Below are 13,191 nucleotides of genomic sequence, written 5' to 3'. Positions count from 1 at the left end.
GCTCCTAGGCTAGAAACCTGTACAGCATGTTACTGTACTGAATACTGTAGATAATTGGAACATAACGGTAAGTATTTGTGTATGTAAACATGCACAAGGTACTGTAGAAATATAGTAGTATAATCTTGTGGAACCACCACCATATATGCTGTCCATCATTTTCCAAAATGGTTTTACCAGGTGTGTGACTATATATTAGTCAAAATCTTTCTGTTCATTTTCTCCTCTGATCTGTTTTTTTTTCTTTTTTTTTTTTTGTACTTACTGTCTTCCATTCTATAAGTAATCCTTTGTCATTTTAATCCCACCCCTACTCTAATTTTCACTCCAGTTATCAGCAAAATTGGCCATTGTTTAAATCTGCCATTGTACAAGTTTCCCATATGGGTGTGGATGACCTTTTTGAATTTAGTTTTCATGCAAATATTTTATTAAAAAACAATTCAGATAGTTCCAGTGGCTCATGCCTATAATCCCAGCACTTTGGGAGTCTGAGCAGGAGGATTGCTTGAGTCCAGGAGTTCAAGACCAACCTGAGCAACATAGTGAGACCCTCATCTCTACAAAAAACTTAATGATTCGCTGGGTGTGATAGCATGCACCTGTGGTCCCAGCTACTCAGGAGGCTGAGGTGGGAGGATTGCTTGAGCCCTGGGAGCTGGAGGCTACAGTGAGCCATGATATCACCACTGCACTGCCGCCTGGGAAACAGAACAAGACTCTGTCTCAGAAAACAAACAAACCAAAGAAAACTGTTTGTTTTAGGCTCCTCCGTTAAAGGGTTGGTTAATCTAGGCCCATTTAGTGAATTATTTCATTTTCTTTCCTGCCTTTTCTAGATCCCCTCTAGATGAGAGTCTCTTTAAACTAGATCCTTTTTAAAGTTTAATATTCTTAGTGTATAAAGTAAGAAAGATTAATTAATAACCCATTTATGCCTAGTGGTCCATTATTGGAATGCTAAGCTTGTGGGAGTTATTCATAGCCTACTGCTCAAGGTCATTGCTAAGGTCTGATTTTTTACAAAAAAAATTTGCAACCTCCGGCATAAATGGGTTAACATTTAATTCTTTTTTTTTTTTGGAGATGGAATCTCACCCTGTCACCCAGGCTGGAGTGCAGCAGTGCAATCTCAGCTCACTGCAACCTCCGCCTTCCGGGTTCAAGCGATTCTCCTGCCTCAGCCTCCCAAGTAGCTGGGATTGCAGGCATGTGCTGCCACACCCAGCTAATTTTTGTATTTTTAGTAGAGATGGGGTTTCATCATGTTGACTAGGCTGGTCTTGAACTCCTGGCCTCAAGAAATCCGCCCACCTCACCCTCCCAAAGTGCTGGGATTATAGGCGTGAGCCACCGCACCTGGCCTGAATTATTAATTTAAGAATAAGTCATGTTTGAATTTGATAGCCTGGTTATATATCTTTTACTAAATATGCCCTGACAATTCAAAGGAAAGGTTTTGTGATAGAATATTAAACATATTTCAGTTTATTAATTTATTTTAGGTAATTCTTTATATTTCTCCCTCCTTTTTGTATGTGTGTATCCCTCCCTTCTGTCTCACCTGAGAAGAAACTATGACAAAACCCAAAATAAGAGACAGCCATAGTAATTGTCTGAATATTAACTGCTGTATTTCATTACCATGTCTTATTATCTTTTCTGCTCCTTGGGCTTCCTAGTTTGTTAATGTTATTTCTGGTACAATTGTTTGAAATATGTGATGTAAGCTTTTGACTTTGGCTTTTCTGGAATTTTGGTGGTTTCTTTTTTTTTTTTTTTTTTTGACTAAAAGTTGAAGCCAGGTGTGATAGTGTGTGTGCCTCTAGTCCCTGTTATTCAGGAGGCTGAGGTGGAAAGATCACTTGAGCCTGAGAGGTCAAGGCTGCAGTGAGCCCTGATTGTGCCACTGTACTCCAGCCTGAGTGATACCCTATCTCTAAAAAATAAATAAATAATAAACAAATGAACAAACTTAAATATAGAAGTATTCAGTCCCTGAAAACTATAAGTATAGTTAAGTATACTCAGATTTCTTTCCTTTTGCCCTCCCTTTCCAGCAATGACTCAGATGCATATAAAGATCAAATATCAGTACTGCCAAATGAACAAGACTTGGTGAGAGAAGAAGCCCAGAAAATGAGTAGTCTTTTACCAACTATGTGGCTTGGAGCTCAAAATGGCTGGTAGGTGTCAACACTTTTAACATTAGAATATGTTGTTTTACTTTTGCTTTTGAAATCAGAAGATAAGTAAAATATGGTAAACAAATACAAAAAGTGTGTATTAATGCAAAGAATTTTATATATACACACAATTTGATGTCAATGTTGCAACTACCACATAAACTGGACTTGCACTGGTTCTGAATAGTAAGCCATATGTTTCTTTGTCACAGTTCCCTTTCTATAATATTCTTGGAAGAAGAGGTATGTAAAATTTTAAAATCGAGGTGCTCCAGAAATAGAAGATCCTGAACAGCACAAAGACAGAGAATATTTAATTTATGTAGGCTAGAATGTGGGCAGGAAAACAGGGATTAAACCAACATTTTGGCTGCAGGAAGGCCCAATCCCAACTTTTAGTGAATTTTTTACTAAGATAGGTAAAACAAATCACAGTCTGCAAAGTCAGGTGATGATGACTAATATTATATGGTTTGTTCACTTTCCAGTTGTGTGGAGAGTTTTACAAAATTGTGCATTTACAAAGGTTAAGCAAGATTACTGTTGAGCATCTCTAATCCAAAATTTAAAACTCTTTGACGACTGTTATGACACTGGCAGGTAATGCTCATTGGAGCATTTTGGATTTTTGAATTAGGAATACTCAACTGTTATGTATGATGTAAACATTCTAAAATCTGAAAAAGTCAGAAATCCCAAGCATTTCAAATAAGGGTTACTCAACCTGTAGTATGTCTTTTTCATATGAGTCCAATACTATAAAGTGAAGAGTTGGCAAACCTAGTGTAACTCTCTTCCAGTAGAGCATTATGGGCATTGTAGTTTGAATTTCATATAAATCTCCCCTGTCATAAAATACCCTTGATTTCCCCCCCACACACACTTTTAAAAATGTAAAAAGTATTCTTAGCTTTCAGGCTGGATTAAAACAGGTGGCAGACTGGATCTGGCCTGTAGGCCATAGTTTGCCACTCCCTATGTGGGCCACTCTGTCATCCAAAAGTTATAGATCAGTGTAGTAGAGAGGTAAGGCAATTCAAAAAAAGAGTTTTGCCCAAGGACTAAGCGTGTGAACCTGACTGCATTGCACTAGTTCCTGCTTTTCAGTCTTCATATGTTTTTCTTTGCTCAGCAGCCTATTTCTTTACCTTAGGCCTACCCTCACTCTCATTTTTCTTTTCTGACCATTGCACAAAAGCAGCAGCACCTTTTCCTAAAATTTGTATGTTACTCTTCTTTCCTTCTGAATGAACTTCGCGATCATTGTTAGATATATGCAATGTCTTGATGTTCTCTATGCCTTACCAGTGTTGACTTTGTTCTTGCAGTTTGTATGTCCATTCATCTGTAGCCCAGTGGAGGAAATGTCTCCATTCCATTAAACTTAAAGATTCGATTCTCAGTATTGTGTAAGTTTTATTTTGGAAATTCTTCTTGTTAAAACTATGCATTTTGGTATAAACTAGATTTTGAGACTTTGAAAGCTAATACATGTTTCACGACTAAATTAGTATCCAATTTGTTTGTTTTTTTTAACCCTTTTTATGGAACTAGAGAAGTTAAGTGAGAATGAAACTGTATAATAGAAAACGAAGTAGAAAGGATAACTTGCTTGATTGAGTCCTCACCATACTGCGATTTATTTAGCACTGCAAGAAATAAGCAATACCTATTAATTTATGTTTATTTTAGAATATTCTTTATGGCTTGTGAATATGTTGATTGGGGCATTGATTTACTAGTTCTTTTCTATGTGTTCACTGTAAAAAAAATCAGACAGTTTATCTCTGAGCCTACAGGGCTGACTCTGTTGGTTCCACTCAAGGTGCATGTCTCTGGTGTTTAGAGTTTGTGTTGATTATCTGTGATGAGAAGAGAACCTTGGGCCAGAAAGTGAAATAACTGAGATACCATTCATACTGTTTATTTAGTTCAGCTGACATTTTTTCATAGCAGGACATCCACAGTGAAGAAAGTGGTGTGTTCATTTATATTCAGGTGTCAGCTCCTTAACTCATCATAGATTGGCCCTTTGTGAGGCCCTGAACTAGTTCAGTAGCATGTGGTCCCTTCTGTATTCCTGAATGGAGAGTTCTGAACTCCCCTTTCCTGTTTGCAGACACGTGAAGGGAATCGTGTTAGTAGCCCTGGCTGACGGCACCCTTGCAATCTTTCACAGAGGAGTGGGTGAGTGGTGATGTGTGTATAACATGGACACTAATTTGTTGCTTTGCAAAGCATTTTTAAGTAGATTGGTTTATGTTTTAAAGAAATGATACTCAGTTTAAAGAATAAATACTAACAATACACAACATCAGTAAATATATTAGTGCATGCATGGAGGTATACATTAACAGATACCTTAGGGAAAATGTGTTTACCACAATGGGCATTTTATGGTGCTTTTATTTTATTTTATTTTTTGAGACAGAGTCTCGCTCTGTCGCCCAGGCTGGAGTGCAGTGGCGCGATCTCAGCTCACTGCAAGCTCCGCCTCCCGGGTTCACACCACTCTCCTGCCTCAGCCTCCCGAGTAGCTGGACTACAGGCGCCTGCCACCACGACCAGCTAATTTTTTTGTATTTTGAGTAGAGACAGGGTTTCACTGTGTTAGCCAGGATGGTCTCGATCTCCTGACCTTGTGATCTGCCCGCTTTGGCTTCCCAAAGTGCTGGGATTACAGGCGTGAGCCACCGTGCCCGGCCGGTACTTTTAAATAATGTGATAGGGAGGCATTTGTTTTTCATTCATATACTTATGCAATTCGGAGAAACTTGGTGTTTTTTTAATGTCCTATGTGTTAAAAATAATTTGTGTCCACTTAACATTTGGACTTTTTTTTAAAGAATTTTAATTGGGTAAGATTTAATCATTTTCATGTCACCTTATTTATATTCTCCCCCTTTAAAACCATTGTTTCATCTATAGAGGGGTGTTGGTATCAGAAACCCTACCTTAAATGAATTAAGTTGAGGGAATTTAGTATGTATTCCTCCGTAACTCCTTGGTACTTGTGTCAACCAAAAATGATACATCATTTTCTACCCACTTGATTGGTATATCTAGGAAGTATTATGAAACATAGATACTCTGAATGTGGATTTTAGAAAAGCTTTTCCCAAAATCTCCTATCTTTCTGGGCTGAGGAAATGTGGAGTAGATGACAGTTAGGTGCTTTTGTAATTGATTGGTACCTGAAAATTGCTGGTTAATGACTCCATATCATCAAAGAGTGAGAGGGCTCCATTTTACCTTTTTCAGCCCTTTATCTATGTTTAATCTTTACAGTAAATTATTAAGAAAGTTCCATGGTCATCCTCATTTTATAGATGAGGAAACTGAAACACTGAGCATTTTGGTAACTTTTTCATGGCCACTCAGCTAATAAGTGGAAAAGCCTAGGAAAAAAATGAAACAATGCATGTTTTGGTAAATTGAATTCAAAATAATATTGACAGAATAAGACAAGTAAAATGCATTTAGTAAGTGTCAATGTAAAGTCCTGCATTTGAGTTCAGAAGAGCACGATGGGGAGACATGTCTGAAGAGTGAGAATTACCTAAAGGTTGACTATAAACTCAATATGAGTTTAATGCCTTAAGCCTCAAAGACAAGGCTGGTGATAATCCTGCTCTACTAGGCTAGATAAAGACAGCATATTCAATGGACATCAACAAAACAGAGTTAGGATGAAGGGTCTATAAACTGTGGTAGGTACAGAGCACATGCCAAAGATACTTGGTTTTGAAAAGAGGAGACATAGGGCTGTAATGAAGAAATTTGTACTGGATTTATTCTTTTGTTTCCACTCTGCAAGACTGCAGACGAGTGGGTGATTACATACAAAAAGACAGACTTTAGCTAGGTGTGGGTAATATTTTTCAATTAAAGGTGTCTGAAAATAGAATGGCTGCTTTGTGAGGCAGTGTGCTCACAAAAGCTAACAAAGCAAAGCGAGGTTCTGATGACTGGTTCTCCTTCATATTTCTAGTATCACTGAAAATATAGTATGCATAATTCCTAAAGTGTTAGCAATGAGTTGCCCTCAACTTCTACCCAAGAAAATACATCAAAATGCACGTGACTGAGAGACGTTATTCCCAAAATAACCTTAAGTCCATTCTAATTCGAAAAATATTATGATAAACAGATAACTTGTAACTGATTTATCATCACATCACTGCTTTTGTGAGCATGTTTTAAAGGGGGTCTAGGTACTGGGTGGCACTTTGAAGCAGATGACCTTTGAGGGTCTCTTCCAACTTTGCAGCTTATGGAATAAAAGAACCCAGGCTGCAAATAAAAGGTATACTTAGTACATGGTACTTTGAGTGCTTCCTCAATAAATTTAATTATACAACAAATAAAATGTTTCTTGTGTTGAAATTGAGTAACAGGTGGTATGTATTTACTATAACCTTTTATTTTTTTTAAAGATGGGCAGTGGGATTTGTCAAACTATCACCTCTTAGACCTTGGACGGCCTCATCATTCCATCCGTTGCATGACTGTGGTACACGACAAAGTCTGGTGTGGCTATAGGAACAAAATCTATGTGGTGCAGCCAAAGGCCATGAAAATAGAGGCAAGTTATTAGCCTATGTTTTCTGTATTTATTGAATTTGTATTATCTGAAGACTATTAGACTATAATTATTTTCAGCTTCTTTAGAAATTGTTTCTGGATCTGTGTGTTTTAGGGCACTTGAGTAATGTATTTGAATATCTTAGCTTTCTGTGTTACTTAACTCTCTTGCCAGTTTTGACTGTGAGGGTAGAAAGTGGCTTTTTAAAAAAGGAAAGAGGATTCATAGGTGAATGTTTAAATGTGTGTCTGTGTATGTATCCAGAGATGTGTATGTGTTTTTGTTTGAATACGTGGTTCTTTTTATGTTTAGTTATATGAGGATTGTTTGAGAAGAGGATTCCTCCCTGTCCTCCCCACGTGTAATCCAGGCACATCCACATATGTGTCCCAGACAGAAATAACATTGCACTGGGAATTTGTTGTAAAAATGAAAACCTCCTAACCTCCTAGCATTGTTTTCTTTTTTTCTTTTTTCTTTTTTTTTTTTCTGAGACAGAGTCTTGCTCTGTCACCCAGGCTGGAGTGCAGTGGCACGTTCTTGGCTCACTGCAACTTTCGTCTCCCAGGTTCAAGCAATTCTTCTGCCTCAGCCTCCAAAGTAGCTGGGATTACAGGCTCCCGCCACCACAGCTGGCTAATTTTTTTTGTATTTTTAGTAGAGACGGGGTTTCACCATGTTGGCCAGGCTGGTCTCGAACTCCCAACCTCGTGATCTGCCCACCTTGGCCTCCCAAAGTCCTGGGGTTACAGGCATGAGCCACCGCATCCGGCCTAGCATTGTTTTCTTACGGTTTTTTTTTTTTTTTTTTTTTTTGTCACAATACATAAATGCATTCTAATTGTTTAGGGGGACAAAAAGCATACAGGAAATTTTAAGGTGAAAGCTCTCCTTCACCCTCCCCCAAATCACATTTCTTTCCCTAGAAGTCTCAAAGTCAACCATTTGGTGTTTGTTTTTTATATCAATTCTATCTATCTATCTATTCTTTCTTTCTATCTATCTATCTATCTATCTATCTATCTATCTATCTATCTATCTTTATCTGTATATCTGTTTATATCTATCTAATTAGCTAGCTATCTGGCTGTCTATCCATCCATCCATCCATCCATCCATCCATCCATCCATCCATCCATCCATCTATCCACACACAGGTTGAATATCCCTTATTGAAAATGCTTGAGACCAGAAGTGTTTCAGATTTTGGATTTTTTGCAGATTTTGGAATATTTGCATATACATAAATAATGAAATATCTTGGGCATGGAACCCAAAGTCTAAACATAAAATTTATTTATGTTTCCTGTATACTTTATAACAGTGAAAAATATGATATACCATTAGTGCAGTAAAAAAAATACTGTGTTCAGCGTGACTTATGGTATCATATCGGCACTTAAACACTTTCAGATTTTAAAGCATTTCAGATTTCAGATTTTTGGATTGGGAATGCTCAGCCTGTGCCTCACACACATATACAGCAGTGTGGGTTCCTTTTAGTTTAATTATATTTTGGTATTTTTGTTTGTTTGTTTTGAGACAAGGTCTCACTCTGTCACCCAGGATAGAGTGCAGGGGCGCAATCATAGCTCACTGCAGCCTCAGACTCCTGGGCTCTAGCAAGCCTCCTGCTTCAGCCTCCCAGGTAGCTGAGATCACAGGCACACACCATTATACCTGACTAATTTTTCTTTAGTTTATTTGTAGAGACGGCATCTTGCTATGTTGTCCAGACTGGCCTCAAACTCCTGGGCTCAAATAGTCCTCCCACCTCAGCCTCCCAAGTAGCTGGGAATACAGGCATGCACCACTATTCCCAGCTAATTTTTGTATTTATAGTAGAGTTGGGGTGTCACCATGTTTCCCAGGCTGATCTCAAACTCCTGTGCTCAAGAGATCCTCCCACCTCGGCCTTCCAAAGTGCTGGGATTACAGGTGTGAGCCACCAGCGCCCAGCCTGATTAATTATAATTGTGATCTTATTTCAACACAGTGGCTCTGCAACAACACAAAATCCGGAGATAAAATCTTTCTGTTAGGCCAGGTGCGGTGGCTCATGCTTGTAATCCCAGCACTTTGGAAGGCCGAGGTGGGCAGATCACTTGAGGTCAGGAGTTTGAGACCAGCCTGGCCAACATGATGAAAGCCTGTCTCTACTAAAAATACAAAAATTAGTCCGGCATGGTGGTGTGCACCTATAGTCCCGCTACTCAGGAGGCTGAGGAAGGAGAATCGCCTGAACCCAGGAAGGAGAGGTTGCAGTGAGCCGAGATTGCGCCATTGCACTCCAGCCTGGGCGACAAGAGTAAAGACTCTGTCTCAAAAATAAAAAATAAAGAAATAAAAAAAATCTTTCTGTTGAACACTGTTACATAGTGTGGATGTGCTAGTATTGCTGTTATAAGGTGATATCCTATATAGTGCTCAAGTCCAATATCCCGTTCTTAGTTCTTTATTTTTTGCATTCCAGGATGAAAACAATTGTGTATATAAGAGTAATCATGTTTAATATATAATATTTGGGCTTCTCTTTTAATAGTCTGCTAACTTGTGCAAATTAGCACAGTTTTAAATATGAAATTCTATGTAGCAAAAGTAACTTTGTGATTGGACAATCTCTCCTAGAAATCTTTTGATGCACATCCCAGGAAGGAGAGCCAAGTGCGACAGCTTGCGTGGGTGGGGGATGGCGTGTGGGTCTCCATTCGCTTGGATTCTACGCTCCGTCTCTATCATGCACACACTTATCAACATCTACAGGATGTGGACATTGAGCCTTATGTAAGCAAAATGTTAGGTAAGCTTCCAACGCGTTTTATCTTTACCAGTCAAAGAGGGTGTTTTATTTTATCTATCTATTTGTTTATTGAAATGGGGTCTTGCTTTGTTGCCCAGGATGGAGTGCAGTGGCTATGCACAGGTTCAGTCATAGCACACTATAGCCTTGAACTCCTGGGCTCAAGCGATCCTCTCACCTCAGCCTCCGGAGTAGCTGGGACTGTAGGTAGGCACAGCCACCTCACCCAGTCCTTGTTTTTATTTTTAAATAGTCTAAAATGCTGGGTAGAACCAATGAATTAAGTTTTCTCAGGAGTAGTGAACTTTTATCATTGAAAGTGTCAGACAGATGTTTCAATCTACCTTGTTCTTTTTTTTTTTTTTTTTCTTTTTTTTCAAGACAGGGTCTCACTCTGTCACCTAGGCTGGAGTGCAGTGGCACCATCACGGCTCACTGCAGCTTTGACTTCCTGGGCTCAAGTGATCCTCCCACCTCAGCCTCCCCAGTAGCTGGACAGGCCTGCACCATCATGTTGGCTACTTTTTTTTTTTTTTCCTGTAGAAATGAGGTTTCACTGTGTTGCCCAGGCTGGCCTTAAACTCCTGGGCTCAAGTGATTGGCCCACCCCAGCCTCCCAAAGTGCTGGTGTTACAGGCATGAGCCAATGCACCTGGCCCCTTATTGTTCTTGACGGAAAGTTGGGATCATTTTGGACTCCTCTTCTCTTATTTCCCACATCTAATCTGTCACCGGGAACTGTCAAGTCTGCCTCTAAAACTGTATTAAATCAGTTACTTCTTTATCTCTACCACTATCCTTTTACCCCCAGGCCTCCTAACTGGGCTCCCTGTTGCCACCCCAGTCTGTTCTCTGCCTAGTAACCAAGGTGCAGATATTACCTTCACACACCTCCACTGTTGCCTTTAGGTGAGGTGACGTGACCAGGAGACCTTACATGTTCTCAAACACTCTCCTTGCTCATACCGACCCACAGCTCAGCAAGCTCCTTCCCATTTCAGGGTCCTCACATGTGCTGCTGTATCATCTACCTGGGAAGTTCTTCTTGGTCCCTTTTTACTTACTTAGCTTTCAGGTCATAGCCTACCTGTCATAATCAGGAGAGACCATTTAGGTCCTGTCATACTTTTTCTTCATGGGCTTATCATTATTGTGATCGTACCAGTCTTATGTGATTCTTGTTTATAATCTCTCCCCTACAGACCCTAAGCCCCGTGAAGATCAGGGACCATCATTGTCTTGTTCCCTGCTCTATCTTTAGCACCTGACCTAGTGTTATAATGATTATTAGAAATGTCATAAAGGATTCCTTTCATGAAAAATGATTGAACTGGATCAGTGGTTTTCAACCATTTAGAGTTACTGCCCTCAGAAAACCTTATTTCTAGCTATGTACCTTCTCCCTAGAATGTATACACATGCAAACACAAACTAATTTCAGGGATCTACTTTGACTGGAGGTTAAAGGTTCCTAGGTTAGGCTGAATGGTAATTAAGCCTCCTTCTAACACTGTGATTCAGCGATCATGCCCTCAGTTCTTGTAAGTAGAGCTTATGAGTACTAGTGTTGTCTTTCTTAAATGTATTACCTGCTCAATAAATTTGTCTTTCAAGTCACTGAAAATAAGATCAGTTGTAAAAATTAACTTGAAATACAAAAATGCATTTGTTCTCCCTAAATTATTTGTGTATAATACTTAAAATGTTTAAACTGCTTTAGAACCTAAATATATAAATGAGGGGAAAAGTATAGATTTTGTTTACAAAGATTTTTATCTGTGCAAAGAAAACTTAAGGGAAACCAGAACTTTTTCAGCTTATAAGATCAAAGGACACTTGATTTATCTGGGTTTGTTTGTTTTTAGAGACAAAGTCTTGGTCCGTCGCACAGGCTGGAGTGCAGTGGTTGGATCACAGTTCACAGCAGCCTCAAACTCCTGCGCTCAAGTGACCCTCCCACCTCAGCCTCCCACATAGCTGGGACTACAGGCATGTGCCACCATGCCTGGCTAATTTTTGTACTTTTTGTAGAGGTGAGGTCTGTTGCCCAGGTTGGTCTCAAACTCCTGGGATCAAGCAGTCATCCCACCTTGTAGGATCTACAGGAGTGAGCCACCGTGCCCTGCCAGTTTCACTGTTTTCTGTTGGGGTTTTTTGTTTTATGTGTTGGTTTGGTTTTACAGTTCCCTAAGTAAATCCTGTGTCACAGTTCCTGATGTACCCTATTTCCTGTGTACTTTTCTTCTAACTAATAATGTTATGTTACCCACTTTTAGGCTTTTCTTTTTCCATTAACCCTGAATTGTCAGATAGACAATAAGCCCCAATATGAGCTTACTTTGATGTGAACCTTCAGGAAACATCCATCTAGCTCTAGTCACATTTCCTCTGTGTTGTATCAATCCTGCTACTACTACTTTCTTTCTTTTTTTTTTTTTTTGTAATCCTGCTACTTCTAAGGAACTTGGAATGTAACACACTGTCTGCTTTAGTTTCTCAATAACGTGTTCCTTCCTTTCTTTACAGGTACTGGAAAACTGGGCTTCTCTTTTGTGAGAATTACAGCTCTTATGGTGTCTTGTAATCGTTTGTGGGTGGGGACAGGAAATGGTGTCATTATCTCCATCCCATTGACAGAAAGTAAGTATATTTTTAGATAACTGCCATGGGACAAATAGGAGAATTATAGGAAATAGTTATGTCTGAAATTCAAATCTGTGTTAGCTCAGAAAATCAGTGATGGCAAAGATCTAGCTACAGTTACTTCACTCAATGAAACTTATAAATTCTAGGAAAATAAGTTTTCATGTATCAAGACCAATACTCATAATTAAAAGTTTTTCATTGTGAAAACATTTTCACAGTTCAGGAATCACAGTCCTATTTCATCTTTGAAATAAAAGTTAAAGTCCATTTTTCTTAAGCCTTATTATACCATTACCCAAAAACACTACCTAGCATTCATCTTGGTTTTTCATATCTCCTTAGCAGATAGTTTAGTATATTCCATTTGTCTTATTTGAGGTTTAAAAAAAGTTGTGGAAGAAGTTTCTCAGGAGTTCAGCAAGCCTTTCCATCTATCTTCTATTTTAAAAGAATGTGATTTATTGTTTTTATGAATAAAATATACCTTGTGTGTTTCTCATATGATGTTCCATTACATTAATCATCCATTAAGTAAATGTTTTTGTGTTGCAAAATTCATGGCAGGGAATGGTTTAAAAGCAAATACTGTAAGTCTATAAAATACATTAATACATATACACTTCAAAATCACCATACCTTTTTTCAGGCCAGAGGAGGGAGAAAGACTAGAAGGTATTTCGGAAGCCTTTAAAAGAAAGCAAGGTTTCAATCCCACCTGTCTTTCCTGCAGTTACTTATAAATCATATTTAGACCCCTCCTTATATCCTAAGAGATTCCAGGATCCCCTAGAGTTCATTTCAGTTATTTGTAAGAGCTTCATTTTAGCATAGTTATTGGAACACGATTTGTTTTTTAAAACACACACACACACAGAGAAATAAAGGAGAAATTTTAGCATTTAGGAAATGCTGCACATTGAGTTCTTAGTGTTTTGATTCAGATTCACTAAAATTGCTTTATTATTTTTTAAAAA

At 38.6% G+C, this 13,191-nt stretch overlaps 1 protein-coding gene across 14 annotated transcripts in view; it reads left to right on the top strand.

Annotated features, from left to right (window-relative positions):
- SPAG9 (sperm associated antigen 9) overlaps positions 1–13,191 on the top strand; it is a 154,510-nt gene that overhangs the window by 130,841 nt on the left and 10,478 nt on the right. For all 14 annotated transcript variants that reach the window (XR_010153334.1, XR_010153333.1, XM_001171158.7 and 11 more), the window contains 6 exons: positions 2,061–2,186; positions 3,515–3,595; positions 4,306–4,373; positions 6,623–6,771; positions 9,400–9,571; positions 12,098–12,211. Coding sequence is in view for 12 of the 14 variants with exons in the window: in XM_001171158.7 (XP_001171158.1) it covers positions 2,061–2,186; positions 3,515–3,595; positions 4,306–4,373; positions 6,623–6,771; positions 9,400–9,571; positions 12,098–12,211 (710 nt within the window). In the remaining 2 variants the exon portion in view is untranslated. The remainder of the gene's footprint in view (positions 1–2,060; positions 2,187–3,514; positions 3,596–4,305; positions 4,374–6,622; positions 6,772–9,399; positions 9,572–12,097; positions 12,212–13,191) is intronic.

This window comes from Pan troglodytes, chromosome 19 (genome assembly GCF_028858775.2).
Source record: "Pan troglodytes isolate AG18354 chromosome 19, NHGRI_mPanTro3-v2.0_pri, whole genome shotgun sequence".
Lineage (NCBI taxonomy): Eukaryota > Metazoa > Chordata > Mammalia > Primates > Hominidae > Pan > Pan troglodytes.
The sequence above is the reverse complement of the archived record's forward strand: the minus strand, read 5'-3'. Positions and strand labels throughout refer to the sequence as shown.